General features: G+C 35.5%; 1 protein-coding gene and 1 long non-coding RNA gene across 2 annotated transcripts in view; one reads left to right on the top strand and one right to left on the bottom strand.

Moving 5' to 3' along the window:
- Nucleotides 1-21,053, bottom strand: part of prpf6 (PRP6 pre-mRNA processing factor 6 homolog (S. cerevisiae)) — a 64,447-nt gene that overhangs the window by 28,804 nt on the left and 14,590 nt on the right. The window contains exons 7-13 of the mRNA XM_028811678.2: nucleotides 18,789-18,883; nucleotides 18,156-18,312; nucleotides 16,173-16,335; nucleotides 14,285-14,403; nucleotides 3,626-3,844; nucleotides 1,993-2,115; nucleotides 1,188-1,309 (exon numbers count right to left, since the gene is read on the bottom strand). Coding sequence (XP_028667511.1) covers nucleotides 1,188-1,309; nucleotides 1,993-2,115; nucleotides 3,626-3,844; nucleotides 14,285-14,403; nucleotides 16,173-16,335; nucleotides 18,156-18,312; nucleotides 18,789-18,883 — 998 coding nt within the window. The remainder of the gene's footprint in view (nucleotides 1-1,187; nucleotides 1,310-1,992; nucleotides 2,116-3,625; nucleotides 3,845-14,284; nucleotides 14,404-16,172; nucleotides 16,336-18,155; nucleotides 18,313-18,788; nucleotides 18,884-21,053) is intronic.
- The window catches only part of LOC127529421 (uncharacterized), a 155,209-nt gene that overhangs the window by 27,784 nt on the left and 106,372 nt on the right, over nucleotides 1-21,053 (top strand). The gene's annotated exons all lie outside the window — the stretch shown is intronic.

Below are 21,053 nucleotides of genomic sequence, written 5' to 3' on the forward strand. Positions count from 1 at the left end.
ACAGGAGCGCGCTAGAGAGACACACACACACAGGCGCTCCAGGCTTGCAAAAGAGAGACGCACGCACACATACAGGAGCATGCTAGAGAGACACACACACAGGCGCTCCAGGCTCGCAAAAGAGAGACGCACGCACGCACAAACACACACACACACACAGGCGTGGGAGAGAGAGGCACGCACACACACAGGAGCAAGCTAGAGAGACACACACACAGACGCTCCAGGCTAGCAAAAGAGAGACGCACGCACGCACACACACACAGGAGAGAGAGAGAGAGAGAGAGAGAGAGAGAGAGAGAGAGAGAGAGAGAGAGAGAGAGAGAGAGAGAGAGAGAGCGAGGGACGCATAAGGTAGAGAAGGCTTGTTTTTGTTTTCAGTTCTATTTATAGTGATCGGTTCGTAGCCTGCATTGTTGCAATGTTACTTTTTTTTGGTGGTTTATTAAATTACGGATTTTTCAAATGTTCATTTTTTCCCCTGTGCTTAAAACTCATTAAAAAAGTGTTTTTAGCGAGCGGTTCCTAGCACTATAGCGCGAACTATTGCAGTGTTAGTTTTCTCTGTTGTTCAAGGTTTTCTTAGTGTTATTCAATGTTTTTACATTTAGTTTACCATTACGCTGTGCATTCTATGGTGTAATTAACTATATTTGTGCTTAAAAACTAAAAAATATATATATTTACATACAGTTCGTACGGTCTGGAACGGATTAATTGTATTTACATACAGCCCTATGGGAGAAATTGCTTCGGTTCATGACCAACTCGGTTTACGACCAGAGTTTTGGAACGAATTGTGGTCGTGAACCGAGGTTCCACTGTACCAGGTTCATGTGCTATGGGAGTTAACATTTTGAAGTTTAAGCAGATATATAAAACTGTTGTTTGAGGTTACATTCACACAGATAGCAATAAAAAAATTGTCTATCTTTTTTTAGTGAAAGCAAAAAGCACATGTGGCAAATATCAAAACACTGTACAAACAACCACATTCAAATAACAGATGTAGCTCAGAATTCTCCCACTTGTAAAAGCATGCATGTTAAATGTCCTTCGAGTGGTCTGTAATCGCCACTTTACATATTCATAGCAAAAGTCTTTGATAGAAAAAGAAATAAAGAGGGTAACAATTTGGTAGTTTACAATAAACAGCTCCTTGCTTTTCGCTTATCTGACAGGTTTACCTTGTTCCATGATTCTTTTCAAAATATGCTGCTCTAAGCCATACACTCTTCTTGCTAGGGAAGACTTGAAGAGAATGAGCATATATAGCTCTTGCACATTCCAGAGCACCATGAGCAATGCACTGAGGAAATAACAAAATGAAAAGAAAAAACACAATAGAGAAGACATTTCTACAAAAACACATGCTGAGGGATTCTCATTTCATTACTAGTAAGTGGTGAAAATATAAAAGCTACAAAAGATTTTAACTCAAAATAGATTAAAAAATTAGATAAATACAAGAACGACAATAAACTAGATTTTGGTAAATGTGGTTAGAAAAAAGTAATACAGAAACAATATTGTAAATAACATCATGAAAATTAGGTAAATTCAATTAACATTTAGAGAATAAATTATTTAGATGTGGTTATTTCACTTTACAGTAGATATGTAATGCATGCAACAGGAATTATACTGATAATTGATAATCATGACTGCATCTATTTGAGTCATATTGAATACATATTACATGCCTTTTTGCATTTTAATACGCTCAAATCAGCCTTATTTCATTCATAATGCTTTAATAAAAAGACAAATACTTTTCAATTAATTTACACAGATAAGTATTTGAAAAACACTTTAGTTTAGTGAGCACTTAAGTATTGATTTTAAACAATAATATCTTAACAATTTTTACTGAAAACTGTAATACTTAAAGATATTAAATTGTTTTGTAAGCAAAACATATTTTTCCAATTACATTATACTCAGAAAATAATACAGCTCACCTAATAAAATAAATATTATGAAACAACATACACTTTCAGCATCTTCCATCCAAGTATGCTTGCAGTCTTCCTCTTCAATTCCGATGCCAATGACTGCTCTAATTATAGCCTGACAGGTTGCCACACTACCAGCTTTATCACATTCTTCTGCATCCTAAAATGGAGCCGCTGCATATTAGGAGATGTTTGCTAAAAACAGGAGACTAATTTTTCAAACTACTTTTTGCAGCACAAGTTAATAAAGATGTAAAAATGTATGTATTCTAGCAGTAAAAAACAATCAAGGAGCTAGAAAAATGTATTAAAATTGTGAGGGGGGAATAATACATGGTTAAGGAAATAGTAAATATATCAGTTCTTTTTTTTACTTGTGAAGACAGAATTAATAGTAAAGTAAATTATTAAGTAAAATAAAAAAAACTGGAAAGTGGAAAACCTTAAACCATTATACAGTATAAGGAGATTGATGCAGCACTCTAATTATACAGCTAGATGATACACTTGCATTGGGTGCAATTACTTGAACTGATTGTAAAAGACAAGGCAGAAAATTACTACTTAGAACAAAATGCAAGTTTTTAAAAAGGGGGCAGAGACAAATTTTTAAATTCTAAAAATGGCCTATTCCTAAATATTAAATACTAACAAAAGTAAAATTTACATTTGTACATTATCTAGGGTAGATTAAGATGTTATGACACACTTCTGGAGCTGTATGGTATATATGCTAACCAGTGCACCAACACATTACCCTTAGCAACAAGTATGGTTTATTTCTTTGTAGGGAAATGTATGTAAGAGTTCACGTGTTACTATAAAATAATAATACATTTTATTTATATAGCGCCTTTCTCATGCTCAAGGCACTTACAGAATATAATAAAGAACAGCAGTGTATACAGTATATAGCATTGTACAAACCAGATAAATAAATAAAGAAGATTAAGACAGTGAATTCTGAAAAAAAAAGAAACAGACAACATAATTGATGGTCTAGCACACACACACACAGGTTACATTAGCATCTTGACAGAGAAGTAAACTGAGAGAAGGGTAATAAAGTCAAATAGAGCTAAAAGCCTTCCTGAAGAGATGAGTTTTGAGTTGTTTTTTAAAATAATTCATGGAGTCAGCTGACCTGATTAATTTTGGTAAGTCATTCCAGAGTCTGGGCGCTATACAGCTGAAGGCCCTGTCACCCATGGAGTGTAGATTAGTGAGGGGCACAACAAGATTGCCAGAATCAGAGGACCTTAGTGATGGAGAAGGTCACTGATGTAGTTTGGCGCGAGGTTATTTAAGGCTTTGTAAGTTATTAGTAGGATTTTATATTTGATTCTGTAAGACACAGGAAGCCAGTGGAGACGGAGCAGGATGGGTGTGATGTGCTCGCTGCTGCTGGTTCGAGTAAGGACTCTTGCAGCTGAGTTTTAAATAAGCTGGAGCTGTGATATAAGATTAGAAGGGGCACCTGCCAGTAGGGAATTACAATAATCGATGCGGGATGTGATAAAAGCATGGACAAGTTTCTCAGCGTTAGAAAAGGAGAGGAAGGAGCGAACATCAGAAACATATTTCTGGTTTCCCAACACAAAATGACACACTAAATTTGAATAAATATGACCTCCAATGTTTAAACAGCATAAAATGAAAACAGCAAGTACCTGAATCCATTGTTCTCTGTTGATTTCTACTCCATTAGCTCGAAGAGAAGTGATGGCTCTGTCAATAATCTTTTCTACCATCTGGGTGTTGCCATTGGCCTCCTCTAGCTTAGCTGCAGTAATCCAGATATGTCTGTCAGTGGGAATGTTTTCTCGTGCCTTGTTTAGTACTCTTCTCGCATTTTCATAGGTCTCAAGTCTAGCGAGTGCAAGCCAGAGCTAGAACACAAAACAGAAATAAAACATAATCAAAACTAAATGTTGTTAATGTTTTATATCATATATGGATAGGCCTACTATGGATATCAAAAGTGTGCAATGCCTTTTTGAGAATTTTATATTTCAATAATGAAAACTAAGACAACTCATGCCAGACCATTTTCACCTTTAATAAGGTTTTGCAATCTACTATTTTTAATAATTGTTGCTTAACTTCATTTACCTATATTTCAGGGTAACAGATTTCAATGTTTCCCCAAGGAAAACTGCCTTGTGCTGATTACATATTCTCTTAACATTAACATTGTAATAATACATTTTTATTAATCTTTCAAAACATATTAACAGTAAATAAAACAACGCCATAGTTAATAATTCTAATATTCTCACACATGCATGTGTTTAAAATAAATGCAAGGGAAAACAAACAGCACAAAATGTCTCATTTACACCATTAGACAATTTTGTGCAACTCTTGCTACTATATGATCAGTTTCCTACAACTAGTAGAACATACATATCTAACATGAGATGCATTTTTTCCACTGCTCTTCATTTCCATTTAAGGTTATGGTCATGTTAGGTTGGCTAGCTACCTACACTTAACTCTGGAGTAATAACTTTTCTGAAGAGTCAATTAAGACAATTAAAAATACCAGCTTCACTTTTAATAAAGGAAAGTGTATAATTGTTTTCATTCACCAAAGGAGGGTTAAAAATTCCAGTGTTCATACTTATAGTGAATGATAATGTCTTATACTCCAGTTATCCTGTTACAACGTATGTACCACTGCATTCTGAAAAGGGGTGATATTTTGTCTGTTCTAAATCATTCATCTTTTTTTAACATTTTATTGAATTAAAAGCAAGTAACATTCCATACAAGCAAGTAAAATTTGACAAAACTAAATCAAATCAACCTCCACCCATGAGAAAGAGAGCTAGGCCAACAGACAGAGTAAAACTTTAAGAGTAGAAAAAAAAAAAGTAAAAAAAAGGAAGTAAATCCCTTTCCCCCCAATTTAAATGCTTATTCTAGAATGTTATTGATTAGATTCTGCTATGTTTTAAAAAGGTTTTGCACAGATCCTCTAAGTGAGAATTTGATTTTTCTTCCAATTTCAAATAGTATATAACATAAGTTACCCACTGACTTAAAAGAGGAGAGTTAGGATTCTTCTAGTTAAGCAAAATACTAAGTCTACATGCTAATAGTGAAGTAAAGGCAATTACAGTTTGTTTGTCCTTTTCCACTTTAAGTCCATCTGGGAGTAAACCAAACACAGCTGTTAACGGATTAGGAGGGATTGTGACACCAAGGCCATTTGATAGGTATTTAAAGATTTTGATCCAGAATGATGTTAATTTGGTGCATGCCCAAAACGTGGCCTACTGAGGCTGCGACTTGATTGCAACATTTGCAGGTTGAATCTTGACCTGGAAACATTTTGGACAATTTTAAACTAAACAGATATGCTCAATAAAAGATTTTAAGTTGAATAATTGTATGCTTTGTGCATATGGAGCTAGAGTGAATTCTGTGTATGGCTGCCTTCCACTGCTTTTCTGAAATGTTGAGTAAAAGACCCTTTTCCCACTATACTCTGGGATCTTTTAAAGGAGGGACTTTAGAATGTTTCTATATAAAGCACTACAGAAATGCTGTTTGAGTCTTCAAGACTGATCAACATTTCTTACAGAATAGAAGTAGGTGGGAGATGAGGAAAATTGGGCAGATTTTGTTTAGCAAAGTTTGGAGGTAATAAAAGAATTGTATTAATGAAAAGTTAAATTTGGAGTGTAACTCTTCATAGGATGTGAAGACGTTATCTACAGTATGTGCAAATCTCTAAGCGATGTAATCCCGTATGTTTTCCAAACATTAAAAACTGCGTATGTTTGATAGGGTGGGAAAAGGTGGTTATCGTGTAGAGGTGGGTGTCCTTCAATAAGGGCACGCACAAAAAGGCGAGCTTCAAAAGGGCGACCTCTAATGGGTGCGGCGAATAAAGGCGCGCATAAATAAAGGCGAGCTTCAAAAGGGCGACCTCAATTGAGCGAATGTTTTAATATTTTTGCTTTCGCCTTTTTATACGTTCAATCATTGCCTCTATCCAATAAATTTTCTGTAATAATTTTGTTGCGTTTGCCTTTATTCGCTGCGCCCAATTGAGGTCGCCCTTTTGAAGCTCGGCTTTATTTACGCGCGCCTTTATTCGCCGCACCCAATTGAGGTCGCCCTTTTGAAGCTCACCTTTTTGTGCGCGCCCTTATTGAATAGAACCGTAGAGGTGCCACATATCAAAGCTTCTCTATCTTGAGGTACTTCCCACATTGGCTCATTGTCTGAGTAAATAAAGCACAGTTGGGTTGTGCAGGATTTTGTTTCTATTGCAAACCAAGTCTGTATGTTCAACTATTTGTGTCAATGTGCAGGTTTTTATAGCTTGTATATTTGCCGCCCAGTAATAAAACTGAAAGTTAGGTAGAGCCATGCCACCTTCTGCCTTGTAGGGTCACCCTCTGGATGTGTGGATGTTTTGAATTCCAAATAAATGAGGTTATGATTAAATCTAACTTCTTAAAAAATGATTTACTGATGTATATTGGAATGCTTTGAAATAGAAAAAGAAGCTTAAGAAGAATATTCATCTTGACTGTGTTAATTCTTTCAGCTAAAGTGAGTTGAAGGGTGGACCATCTATGCAGGTTTTGCTCAAGTTTTTCCATGCAGACAGCAAAATGTTGTTGATAAAGAGCTTTATGTTTACTTGTAATGTTTACCCCTAGGTATTTAAACTGATGATAAAAGAGAAGGTGTCCAATCTAATATTGCGTGCTAGAGTTCACTGGAAGGAGCACACTTTTATTCAAATTAATTTTGAGTCCAGAAATCTTTTAAAATTCTGCTAGTGCTGTTAGGAGTGCAAGCACAGTATTTTGTGGATCTGATATAAATATAGTACCATATCATCTGCAAATAGTCATAATTTCTGTTCAATTCCTTCTGGCTCAACAGCGATTGCAAAAAGCAGTGGTGACAAGGGGGAATCCTTGTCTAATATCATGTTCTACTTTGAAGTAGTCTGAAATAATTTTGTTAATACAAACTGAAGCGTCTGAACTGGTATAGAATAGTTTGATCCATGCACATATGTTCGGAACAAGCCCAAATTTCTCCAGTGTACGGAAAAGTTAGTCCCATTCAACCATATCAAATGTTTTTTCTGCATCCAACAATAATATTATCTTTGGGGTGTTAGACTTTGTGGGAGAATATACTACATTAAACAGGTGTTGAAGATTGGAAGCCAAGTATCTGCCTTTAATAAATCCAGTTTGGTCTTGTAATATTACCAAAGGAAGCAATTTCTCAATCCTTCTTGCTAGAACTTTGAAGAGTATCTTAACATTGTTATTCAGAAATGACATTGGTCTGTACGATGCACATTATAATAAGTCCTTATTTTGCTTAGGAAAGAGAGTAATTAATGCTTGGTGAAAAGTTTGAGGTAGAATTTTATTGTCTCTAGCTTCTTTAAATGTTGCTAATAAAAGGGAATATAACTTGAGAATTGCTTTATAAAATTCGACAGGGTAGCCATCAGGGCCTGCTGCATTCCCACTCTGAAGTGAGTTTATAGCATCTAGTAATTCTGAGAGTACCAGAGGTTTATCGAACTCCTCTGCACTGAGAGTATCTAGTTGTAGTATCTGTAATGCATCCAAAAACACATCAGGTTGTGTGTTGTCTTCTTTAAACTGACTTTACAAAGAAAACTAAAGGTGTGGGAATTTTTATACATAGAACAATCTCATTTGTAGTATCAGATGTAGTATCTGACCCTGAAGGGAGATATATGATTGTTATGGGTAATTTATTTAACTGTAAAGTGATTTTGATGAATGTTTATGCACCCAATGTGGATGATAGGGACTTCATCCAAAATGAATTTGCATCTATTCCCAATGTGAACACTCATAAAATTATAATGGCTGGGGACTTTAACTCTGTTTTAAATCCAGACCTAGATAGGTCTCCTGTCACAGGGGTGATGACATCTAACACTGCAAAGACAATTACACAGTTTGTAACTGATCACAACTTATCAGACCCCTGGAGATTTCTAAACCCAAACTCAAGAGCATATTCCTTCTGCTAATCAGTGCATCATTGCTACTCAAGAATTGATTATTTCTTTGTAGATAGCAATTTCTTGCCTACGATTAAATCTTGCAAGTACGACGCTATTGTTATTTATGACAAGGCCCCTCTGATCTTGGAGCTAAAATCATTATGCCCCACACACTTATCTCGCAGATGGCGTCTTAACCCACTTTTATTAGCAGACAAGAACTGTAGAGAATTTATAGAGACAAATTTAATAGAGACAAATACATCCTCAGAGGTCTCTGCAAGAATACTTTGAGAAACCCTGAAGGTCTTCTTAAGAGGACAGATTATCTCATACCTCTCCCACAGAAATAAGTTGGAAACCAAGAAAGTATCAGAGCTAACCAGCAAAATTACTAGAATAGATCAAGAACATGCCAGGTGTCCAAATGAGGCTCTTCATAGGAAAAGGCCAGCTCTGCATTCAGAACTCAACCTCTTAACAATTAAAGAAACTGAACAACTCTTTTTTAAATCAAGACATCATTACTATGAACATGGAGAGAAAGCTAATAAGATCTTAGCTCAATAAATCCACAAGTAAGAAGTTCACAATGCAATTCCAGCAATCACCAACACAAACGGAGACAAAATCATTGACCATAAAAATACAATGCACACATTTAGAGACTACTACAAGTCCTTATATTCTACTGAGTTTAAAGAAGGCAAGATACAATCTAATGTATTTCTGGATGCATTACAGATACCACAAATAGATACTCTTAGTGCAGAGGAATTGGATAAACCTTTGGCATTATCAGAATTACTAGATGCTATAAAGTCACAGAGTGGGAAAGCAGCAGGCCCTGATGGCTACCATGTCAAATTTTATAAAAAATTCTCCACTCAGCTAGCTCCACTTTTATTAGCAACATTTACAGAAGCTAGAGACAATAAAATTCTACCTCAAACTTTTCACCAAGCATTAATCACCGTCTTTCCTAAACAAAATAAGGAGTTATTACAATGTGCACCATACAAACCAATTTCACTTCTGAATAATGATGTTAATATACTCTCCAAAGTCCTAGCTAGAAGGATGGAGAAAGTGCTGCCTTCGGTAATATCACAAGATCAAACAGGATTTATTAAAGGCCGACACTAAGCTTACATTTTAAAGTAATATATTCACCTGCAAAGACAAACAACCCAGAGATGATATTATCGTTGGATGCAGAAAAAGCATTTGATAAGATTGAATGGAACTAACTTTTCACTACATTGGAGAAATTTGGATTTGGCCCGAACATTTGTGCATGGATCAAACTACTGTATACCAATCCAGAAGCTTCAGTTTGTATTAACAACATTAATTCAGACTACTTTAAACTAGAACGTGGTACCAGACAAGGATGCCCTTTGTCACCACTGCTTTTCGCAATTGTTATTGAGCCACTGGCAGCTCACTGTCGAAATGCTTATGAGATAAAGGGGATTATCAGACAAGGACTTGAACAGGAAATGTCTCTATACGCAGATGATATGGTGCTGTATATAACAGACCCACAAAATACTGTGCCTGCAGTCCTAACAGCCATAACTGAATTTCGGGTCTCAGAATTAATCTGAATAAAAGTGTGCTCTTTCCAGTGAATTCTCAAGCACACAATATTAGATTGGAACACTTTCCCTTTTATCATTGCAGATCAGTTTAAATACCTAGGGATAAACATCACAAGTAAACATAAAGCCCTTTATCAACAAAATTTTGCCATCTGTATGGAAAAAATTAAGCAAGACTTGCATAGATGGCCAAACCTTTATCTCACTTTAGCTGGAAGAATTAACATTGTTAAGATGAATATCCTTCCTAAGATTCTCTTTTTTATTTCAAAACATTCCAATATACATCAGTAAATCGTTTTTTAAGAAATTAGATTCAACCATAACCTCATTTACTTGGAATTCAAAACATCCACGTATGCAAAGAGCAACCCTACAAAGACTTAAGGCAGAAGGTGGCATGGCTCTCCTAACTTTCAATTTTATTAGTGGGTGGCAAACATACAAACTATAAAAACCTGGACACAAATAGATGAACATACACAGGATTGGTCCGCAATAGAAATAAAATCCTGCAGTACTTCTTTACAATCCTTGCCATTTGCCCCAATAAATGCAAGTTATCGCCAATATACTAACAACCCAATTGTGCTTTATTTACTCAGAATATGGAACCAATGTAGGAAGTATTTTAAGACAGCAAAGCTTTTATCTGTGGCACCTCTGCATGACAACCACCTTTTTCCACCCTCGCAAACATATGCAGTTTCTAGTGTCTGGAAAACATTTGGGGTAAAATCACTTAGAGATCTGTACATAAACAACGTTTCTGCATACTGCAAACAATTAACATTCCAAATGTAACTTTCCAGCAACACATTTTTTTCACTACCTTCAAATTAGAAACTTTGTTAAACAAAACCTGACCAATTATCCTCACCTCCCACCTCCTTCTATGCTGGAGAAAATATTGCTCAGTCTCGAGGACTCAGACAGCATTTCCGCAATATATAAAACCATTTTACAGTCCCTCCCTTTCAAAGATCCAAGAGGACCGTGGGAAAAGGATCTCTCACTCAATATCTCAGAGAAGGAGTGGAAGGTAGCAACGCAGAGAATTCACTTGAGCTCCGTATGTGCAAAGCATACAATTATTCAACTCGAAATTATATATCAAGCACATCTGTCTTGTTTAAAATTGTCCAAAATGTTTCCAGGGCAAAATCCAACCTGCGAATAATGCAATCATGTTCCAGCCTCACTGGGTCACATGTTTTGGGCCTGCACCAAATTAACATCATTCTGGATCAAAAATTTTAAATATCTTATCAGACAGCCTTGGTGTCACAATCCCTCCTAACCCATTAACAGATGTGTCTGGTATACTCCCAGATGGGCTTAAAGTGGAGAAGGACAAACAAACTGTAATTGCTTTTACTACACTATTGGCATGTAGACTTATCTTGCTCAATTGGAAGAATCCTAACTCTCCTCTTTTAATTAATTGTTAATTAATGTTATATACTATTTGAAATTGGAAAAAAAATCAAATTCTCACTTAGAGGATCTGTGCAGAACTTTTTCAAAACCTTGCAGGATCTAATCAATAACATTTTAGAATAAGCTTTTAAAGCACTGAGGAAGCAGATTCTCTCCCCATTTCCTTTTCTTCTCCATTTAACTTGATTCACTTATTAATTCATCTATTTACTTATTTTTACTAGCTTTCAGTTATACTCTGCTGGCCATGCTCTCTTGCTCGGGGGGTTGTTGATTTGTTTTCGATCCTATTTTTGTAAAAATTTATCTATTTGTATGGGATGTTGTGTGATTTCAATGAAATCAATAAAATTACAAAAAAAAAAAAAAATACTATTTTAGCGTTTAGACCTGTTAGGTGAAAGAATACTTTTTTTCTCTAATTCTTGATTGAGACCTTTAACATTCCAGCTCACAAAGTTAACTGTTTTGGTCATGAAGACGTTGCTTTTTTACTTTTGTTGACATTTTGTAGTCTTAAATTTAAGATAGTACATATTACATAAGATAGCTTTGACTTTAATTTCCAATTTTTCTAGGAGTTATTGCCATGAAGTCTATTGTTACGCTGGCACTTACAAAACGATTATAAGGATAGGTTAAAAACAGCTTGCTCTCTTTCTCTCCCAAGCCGCCCCGCCTCCTCATATTGCCTCCCCACATTTTTATTACATTTAATTAACATGTCCTGTACTCTTGATGTACTACAGTGGGATAAGAACAGAGCAGACCTGTCTTTACACTATATAAAACACTAGCAAAATACCCGCGCTTCGCAGCGGAGAAGTAGTGTGTTAAAGAGGTTATGAAAAAAAAAGGAAACATTTTAAAAATAACGTAACATGAGTGTCAATGTAATTGTGTTGTCATTGTTATGAGTGTTGCTGTGTTTTATATATATATAAAATACACACACACACATATAAACATATATATACATATACACATATATATACATATCTACATATATATATATATATATATATATATATATATATATATATATATATATATATATATACATATACACATCCACATATCAACATATATATATACACATATATACACACACACACGCTTTATGGGTGATGATTGTTTTAGTCTTTTTATCTTTATTTTATTTTATTGTAGAATCAACTCCTATCTGCGCACAGCAGGGCAGCCGTGGGCGGATGCGTATGGTGTATTCACTCCATGTTATCGTGCATTGCGCTGTCAGTGGTATTTTGATAAAAGAATTTGAACAACATATAAGAAGCGTATAAATTATTAAACAGTAAAACATTAACATTTAAGAAGTAAAGTTACATTAAGTACTACTGCAGTGCCTTCGGGTATACCTCATTTTTTGTTTGCCCATTACATGCTTAAATGTATACATTTTTTGGTGCACCTACCCGAGAACACGCGACATATAACCGAGCGTGGGAGAAGCATGGATTTTAAACACGCGTTGAGTTAATCTGCTGGTCTCCCTCGTGGAATAACTGGTAATGTTTGACTAAAATCTACAGCGAGTAAAACGACATTACCTCCTATTTTTTTTTTTTACGATCTCTGAGATCTTGCTTTTTTCGGTTCAAGGCTTCATAAGCTCTTTTATGTTGTATGGTGTACTTATCCCAAACCATCATCTTTGAATGTTGCAAGACTTTCGCCTTGTATGTAGATCGGGGTAATTACATTCATTGCATTCCTAGTCTGAATCACAATGTGATTGTATGGGTGGTTACCTGGCACTGTAGGGTTGCCACCCGTCCTTTAAAATACGGAATCGTGCCGCGTTTGAGAATGAAATTGCGCGTCCCGTTTTGAATTAATACTGGACGTGATTTATCCCGTATTTTTTTTATCATTTTTTTTTTAAAGCAGCGTCTCATGCAAATCATCCCACACACATTTTATGAAGATGCCTCCTTTCCTACTTTTGATCGGGTAATACTTGATGTCATCGTTAGTTTGATTGGTGTTTTTAACTGTCCAGTGAGGAGGGCGTGTCTTTTAAGTACAGTCTGCAAAGTGTTGGCACTGAGATGTGGCGTCAGCGCCATAGTTGAAGCCCCTAACGTTGCGGTCAGCAAGTCGGCTAACATCCGCCATGTGCCGTCTTTCAGTTGCGAGAAGCAGATCATAGAATGGTTGAAACTGTTGCCCCTAACGTTGCGCCACGGCGTGTGGTTCGTTTATACCTCGTGTCTTCTCATTAAACTTTTATCTCGCGAATATGTTATTGCAATCCGCAGCGGGAGCGTTTCTATAAACTTAATTGAAACTTACGTTTTACACCGTGCTTTGTTTCCCTTATGAACATGCTTGTATGCTTAACTCACTCCGTTCTCAATTGTTTAATTAATTTTTTGCTCTTCGCTGTTTGCGGCTGTTCCTCCATTTCCCCCTACTTCGTTCTTTTATCTCGCGAATATGTTATTGCAATCCTTAACGGGAGCGTTTCAATAAACTGATTGAAAATAGTTTTGCATTTACCTTTTTAGTAAAAGGCGAGCTTTTAAGCCTGAGAAATCACCCCGTAAATGCACACGTTTAATTGGACATGTGTTAATATGTATGGTTACACAGTATTAAAAGACAGTGAACAACGTCAGTTACCTTTCTTCCCGCGTTTGATAAAAGGTGAGCTTTTAAGCCTGAGAAATCACCCCGTAAATGCACACGTTTAATTGCACATGTGTTAATATGTATGCTTACACAGTATTAAAAGACAGTCAAAAATTAACGTCATTTACCTTCGTTCCCGCGTGTGACTCGTGCTGTAAATGTCTTCCTTGTTTTTAGTTCACGTGATTACGTAGGAGGCGTGATGACGCGATACGTGACTCCGCCTCCTCCATTACAGTGTATGGACAAAAAATATGTTCCAGTTATGACCATTACGCGTAGAATTTCGAAATGAAACCTGCCTAACTTTTGTAAGTAAGCTGTAAGGAATGAGTCTGCCAAATTTCAGCCTTCCACCTACACGGGAAGTTGGAGAATTAGTGATGAGTGAGTCAGTGAGTCAGTCAGTCAGTCAGTGAGGGCTTTGCCTTTTATTATTATAGATTAAAAAACAATCATTTTTGAAAATTAGAGCAATAGTAACTTTTGAAACGTATTTTATATTTTGAATCTTTGTAACACAACCAGCTTAACTTCAATTTCAAAGGGCACCTTATAAAAATAATGAAAGAAAGAGACAAAAAAGAAAATAAACCAGAAATTACCTCCACACTTGTTGGACAACACTCAACAGCTCTGCTCAGCATAATCCTAGCATCTTCTGGCTCCTCCAATTCAACAGCTGCTTTCCAGAGACGTACTGATTTAGAAATATTTTCAAGTGCTGCAAGGAAGAAAAAAATATGATTAAACTTAGCACTGTTTAAAGGAATAACAACATATATTAAGTGTACTTATGTGCATAACAGACGAGGCAATATATACTCATTTGAATACTGTATTCCATTCTGTAATCCATCTCAATTTGATCAATCAAGAAAAAGTCTTCTTAGTCCTTTGAATTTACACTAGCTTCTTCAGTTCTATATTAAGAACTACGACTGTAATATTTGAAATAAAATTTTCCAAAGACTGCCTTTAACAATTTTAGCTTCTGCAAACAATTAAAAAAGGACAAGGAGGTATGAAATACAATGGGTAGTGCTGTTATACCTCCACTAAATATCCTTGATACTCTTTGTGGGCTATGTCATAATGTCAAAGCAGTCCAATGTAAAGGGCACAACCACCTTGTGCAATTTAAAAATAATAAAGTAATAATAAAGTGGAATAACTTAGCTCTCCACAAAAAAAGAGAATTTTTTTTCAAACACAAAAATTTAAGAATGTTAATAAGTTATAAAGTGACACTTTAATCCAAAGAAGAGGAGGCTAAATTTAGAATGAACTGACAGAAGGAAAGCAATAGTAACAAATCACTAAAATTGACAAAAGTAAAAACAACTGTAAGGTTGTCAAATTAGATTTAACATAATTACATTATGTATACTCTATTTTTTATTTTATTTTTTTTAAAAAAAAGCATCTCAAGCATGTTTTCTACTTAACTTAGCCTTAAAAATAAAATGCTATATTTCAACAATGGTGAGAACAAAGCACAGGGCATCATATGCTGTTAAGTATCTTGTGGCACTATTCTTTATCTATCTGAAATACATACATTGGTGCAGACATTTGTGATGCTTTCTCACAACTTGAATTCAAGCTCAACTGCTGCCTGGGTAGACTGTGCAAGTTCTCACTTGGGCTGTAAGAATTTCCCTGGGTACTTGTGTCTCCCTCCTATAGCTCAAGGGTTTACATTTTAGGCTGTAGTATAACTGTAAACTGGTGTTCTAGGAATGGTTATGTCTTTTGCTTGATAAGATGGCAGAAGCCCCAATCAGGACCTGTCTCCTGCCTTGGGTTTTATGCTGCATAATATGCTATATCCATTTGCAAACCTGAACTGGTCAAAGTTGAGACAGAAAATTGAAGGGTGGATGAGAAGCATTTTTATTTATTATTTTGTACAACTGCATGAAAACTGTAGATGAGGTGTTAATTGGTACTGATTTATACAGAATACATTTCAGTAACTCTTTCTAGTTAAATGAACATCACTTTTTACTTTACACTATGGGTGTGCTGGGAAATATTCTGATACTGTTGGTTGTAACTGTCTTGTGTAATTATTTGAATAATTAATAGCAATTATTGTCAATTACACCATTTAACCATCTTTATTCCATAAATCCACACATTATCAAAAGATTAAAAAAATATATGGAATTAAATCAAGACATGGTGTATATTTGCTATTAAAAAGCATTCAGTGAACTATGTTGTTTATACTGTTGGAGAGTCAAGTGCTTAATATACAATATATACAAATAATAGGCACATTTATTGTTATTTTTTTGTAAATGAATAAACCTATCAGTTACACTGTGTCCTCAGGACTGTCATAGAGGAAGTTAAGAAAGTACCAAATATTAAACTGCTAAAAACAGACTGTCTTCTAAGTTTATTTTAATAGGAACTCATAACTTCTACTGATTATTTTGACCTGTTACTGAATAAAATTACATTATGGCCTTGGTAGACACCCACCTTTTCTTAAAACACGTTTCTTGGCACGTATATCAGTTTCTAGCTCAGCCGCGCGAATGTAGATTCGAACAGACTGAGGCAAATGCCGGACAGCTTGTGCCACCACAACCTTAGCTGTGTCACCAGGCTGCAGCCTAGCAGCTTCCAACCAAACGTCTTCACTCTGCAAGATGAACAAAAAATTCTTATTCCATGCATGTTAAGAATGGAGAAGATTAAAAAAAAACTGAATGCATTGACATGTTCTGTTATTTTTTTTTTTTTTTTGCTTTTCATATATAATGACTTTAAAAATAAAAAACAATAAGGTACATGCAGACTATGGTTGAAGAAAAGTTGCATTTACACTATAATATGACCCACAACAAACCTGAAAAAGACTGAATGCTCCTGAAAATCACTATTACATTTAACAGAATTTTTTATTCTTGTGAAAATCTGCAAAACTGTGACCTTATCATGTCAGAACCATTAAACCTGATCTAAACGGTACAAACAATCTGACCTGAACAGAGCCTAAGGTAGTTAAAACTGTGCTAACATCCTGGCTAACATCCCTAATCAAATTTAACATTTTATAAAGATTTGTTTAATAATTACTATTAGGTAGTCCCTCAATAAATCTATTGTGGGCAGCATGCATGGAAAAGAACAAACACTACTCTGTAACGCTTAAATATTAGACAAAAGATGTGTTTTGTTAGATTTCACCTGACTCATAAATGTCATGGAATAAGACAAACCTGATGAGCTATTTAAATATTTTAAACAAAAATAAAATATTACAAAGAAATATATGCATAAATGCAACCTTACAGAGAAAGTGGAAAATATTTATAAATTGCCTTCCGAAGTCTTAGGCACTTGTGAAAAAATGTAGTAAACAGATTTTATTTATCAATGAACTTCTCAGAAAGCTCAACAAACATTAAAAAGCATAACTGAAAACAACATTTGGTGAGATCGCCCACTGCCTTTAAACCAGCAGCAACTCTTTCAAGTACACCTGCATGCAGTTTCTGATGGTCCTTACATGGCAGGTTGTTCCTATCCTCTTGGAGAACTTGCCACAGATCCACTGCAAACTTTGGCTATCTTACTTCTTTTTGTCTGTTCAATACAAATAGTTTTTTATGATTTTTGCTATGCATTTGATTTGGGGTCATTCTCATGCAGCAGAATGAAGTTGAAACCAATCGGACATCTCCCCGACAGTACTGCATGATGGATAAGAATCTACCAGTACTTCTCAGCAATTTGGGGGGCATTATCTTTAATCAGATCACCAAATCCATTTACAGAAACACAGCCCCAAACCTCAAAAAATTTCAAATTCTAACCAATTAGCACCTGTTTAATATATTTGCTTAATCAAGCACTGGGCTAAAGGCCTAAAAAGATCTCACATATTTTTACTGTAAGGTAGTCTTTTACTATTTTAGTTTCCTTCTTTAAGAATGTTCAAAATTCTTAATTTATTGCTTCACTCTTGTAGAGAAAAGCCAAGCAAAATGACACCTTTTATTGGCTAACTAAAAAGATTACAATATGCAATCACTTTTGGAATTCTAAAATAAGTACTTGTCTATTGACACACTACTCCAAAAGACATAAAATAATCCTCCAAGACAAATATTTATGTAAACCATCGAAAAAGTGTTACGACTTTTGTATAACACCATTTCAATAATATATTAATTCCAAAGAAATGCAACAATTATTAAAAAAAAAGCAATTAGAAATAAACTTAAACTTCCCATTATCCTTTATTAAACTTACTTAAGGCTGTGTTTAACAGACCAGATTTTTTAAAGCTGTAGCACTAACAAATTAATTACAGTATATGGTTATTACTCATATAATTCACTTAAAGTGTGCTGCAAAATATTTTCCTTATGAAATTAGATAAATGTAGATTTTTAGAAAAATGGAGAACAGCTGCAGTCTTGGTCCAAATATTGGACATTACAATTTAAAAATTACCTTAGGACACATCTCTGTGCCTTTCATTATTAAGTTTCTTGCAACCTGCAGTTTGCCAGTGACCTCTTCCAGACGTGCAGAAGCAATCCAAGCAGGTGGGTGATGAGGGTTTGTTTCTCGCACTGATTTTAACAGTAGTCTAGCCTTTTTGATATCGCTAGAAAAGAACAAACATGCATCTTTGTAAAACCTGCCTGACCAAAACATACTGAAGAGAAGGCTTAACCAATACATATTATATAATATTATTAAAATATTTATCCCTCTATTTACTGTATACATTAAACTAATAGACTGTAAATGTTGTGTGATGCAAAAATACTTTTCACATATGGATCTTAATGAGTGTAAGAGAAAGGTAAAAGGGAAGAAGAAAAAAATAAAACTACAAAGATCAATGTTCCTCATATTATATGAGATATCCTCCAAGGCACAACTGTTACAACAAGGTTACAGGTTAATAAATAATTAAATTAATATCTGCTTCACTTGTTCATTCTCAAAACGGATTAATCCAATGTACTGATTAAAAAGAAAAAGTAATTTCAGAAATTTTTGGTTGTACTCGATTTAAATGGAACGTGGTAGCAAAAAACCAGAGACAGAAATAATAAAACAGGAAAGAAATCTTACTTAATATCGCCACCATGAGTAGGGATCATTGAATTGAGATCAGTCAAGTACCCCTTGGGGTCAACAACTGTCTGTCCACTGACAGAATCAGAAACCTAGGAAAGAAAAAATAATAATTTTTGAGACCAAAATTTTTTTTTTTGTAATTATACATACATACTTACACATAATTTAAATTTCTGCACATTGTTGTGTCAGAAATAATTAAAGTAGAATATATAGTATAAATAAAAAGCATATTTTCCAGACATATTTCATAAAATGATTGTGAAATCAATTTTTTCACAAACCCTATAAACTTTATTGGAAAAGAAATGTTAAAGAACTATTGAAATTAACATTAGTGTTATTTAAAAATATATTTTTCTTACTTTAAGGTAAACATTAACACTAAAAGGCTTGATTCCATGCATGAGAAACTTTTTCATTTGGATCTCAAATCTTTATTGATGGCTCTGAACTTAAACTTCTTACATCTAGTAACTATGATCCATGCATTTTTAAATTCCTTCATCCTGGAATCCAGCAGCAATACTGGATATCAATTTCTTTCATATCTTTATATATTATAAATATACACATATCTGTGTGTGTGTGTATATATATATATATATATATATATATATATATATATATATATATTCTAGGGGGCTTCACCCCCTGCTCGCTTCACTCGCCAACCCCCAGTTGGCAACAAAATGGGGTATGTCAAAGTATCAAGTTTTGGAAAACAAATGTCTACGCGTTGGAAAATAGGTTTGTTGGTACCATCAGGACGTAAATGCAGGACAATATCGCGGTCAAATGGAGGCTCACCATCTTTACTTTGAAAGACAATTGCAACCTCATTAACGATGGGACGATTGTATCGTCTTGGATCCTGTTCTTTGTCCTTTATTAACACTAAAGCAATTGTAGTTGGCGCTACACCTTCTGCTTCTGCTTTTGTATTGGCCTCTCTTTCAACCTCATGTAGCATTTTTATAGACTTAGCTAATGGGTGATTGTTTATGAGTTCAGCGACGTTTCTCATTATCAGCTCTGTGCATTGCTTTTTTTCAGGAAGGTTCATTCGTTGATAGATTGCGTCATCTGGATCTAACACGTAGATTTGTGCATATTTGCATTCGTGATTTGGTTCAGGGTGCACTGTTCCAATCCGATGTAATATTTGTCCACATACGCGAAAGCCGTATGGGCCATTGCCAGCTGGTGACCTGATATTTACCCCGGTAGATGCAAAAGCAAATGAACTATTGTAGGATCTAATGCAGTCCATAAAGTTTTCACTTTCGGGTACATTGTTAGTTAGAAGCTTCCGTAGATATTCAGGATATTCATCTAAAGGAGGCAGCCTAACCTGACCCTTTTACCAACAACGTGTAAACTCATTAGTTGTATTGCCAGTTGTTTCTTCAGGGAAGTTAACTGAATGACAATGACAGCAAATGATATTCATTAATCCTAAAGAATGTTCACTAATAGTGGACTCATTACAGAATGCGTTGTCAGCTAATTGGCGGAATTGTTTAGCGTCCGTTTGTTGTTCGGCGCGTTGTAGGCGCCTGCGTTCATTAATTGTATTCAGGCGGGCTCGCTTCTGTATGTCCGTTAGTTGAGATGTCTCGTTTTGGAGCCGTGACTCCTTTGGTTGCGTTGATTGAGACGCGCGTTGTAGGCGCCTGCGTTCATTTTTTTTATCCAGGCTATCTCCGTCAGTTGTGGTCTTTCGTTTTGAACCCGTGCCTGCTTTGCTTCCGCAGTTTCAAACGCGCGTTGTAGGCGTCTATGTTCATTGTATTTGTTAATGCATCACTGTAATGTGATTCACATATGCTATATGGTTTGGACGTGTGAGGATGCCGTACGTTTAATACGGAGAGTTCGTTTATTCTTATTATCCGGACCATGCTGTGTAGTGTGGACGTTTAGTTCAGAAGCGCGTTGTAGGCGCCTGCGCCTTTCGTACTTTCTCGCGCCTTCCGTACTATTTTTGTGCACCTTTGCGGACCCCGTAGTGTCTTCCGTTTGACTCTGGGGTGCAGTGCAGAATCCTCTTTTCTGTGTGGCGTTAGTTGAGCTATTTCGTTTTTAAGCCGTGACTCCTTCGTTAGTTGAGCTCTTTCGTTTTTGAGCCGTGACACATGGTTTGGACGTGTGAGGATGCCGTACGTTTAATACGGAGAGTTCGTTTATTCTTATTACCCGGACCCGTCGTAGGCGCCTGCGCCTGTCGTACTTTCCCGCGCCTTCCGTACTATCTTT

Source organism: Erpetoichthys calabaricus, chromosome 10, assembly GCF_900747795.2.
Source record: "Erpetoichthys calabaricus chromosome 10, fErpCal1.3, whole genome shotgun sequence".
Taxonomy (NCBI): domain Eukaryota; kingdom Metazoa; phylum Chordata; class Cladistia; order Polypteriformes; family Polypteridae; genus Erpetoichthys; species Erpetoichthys calabaricus.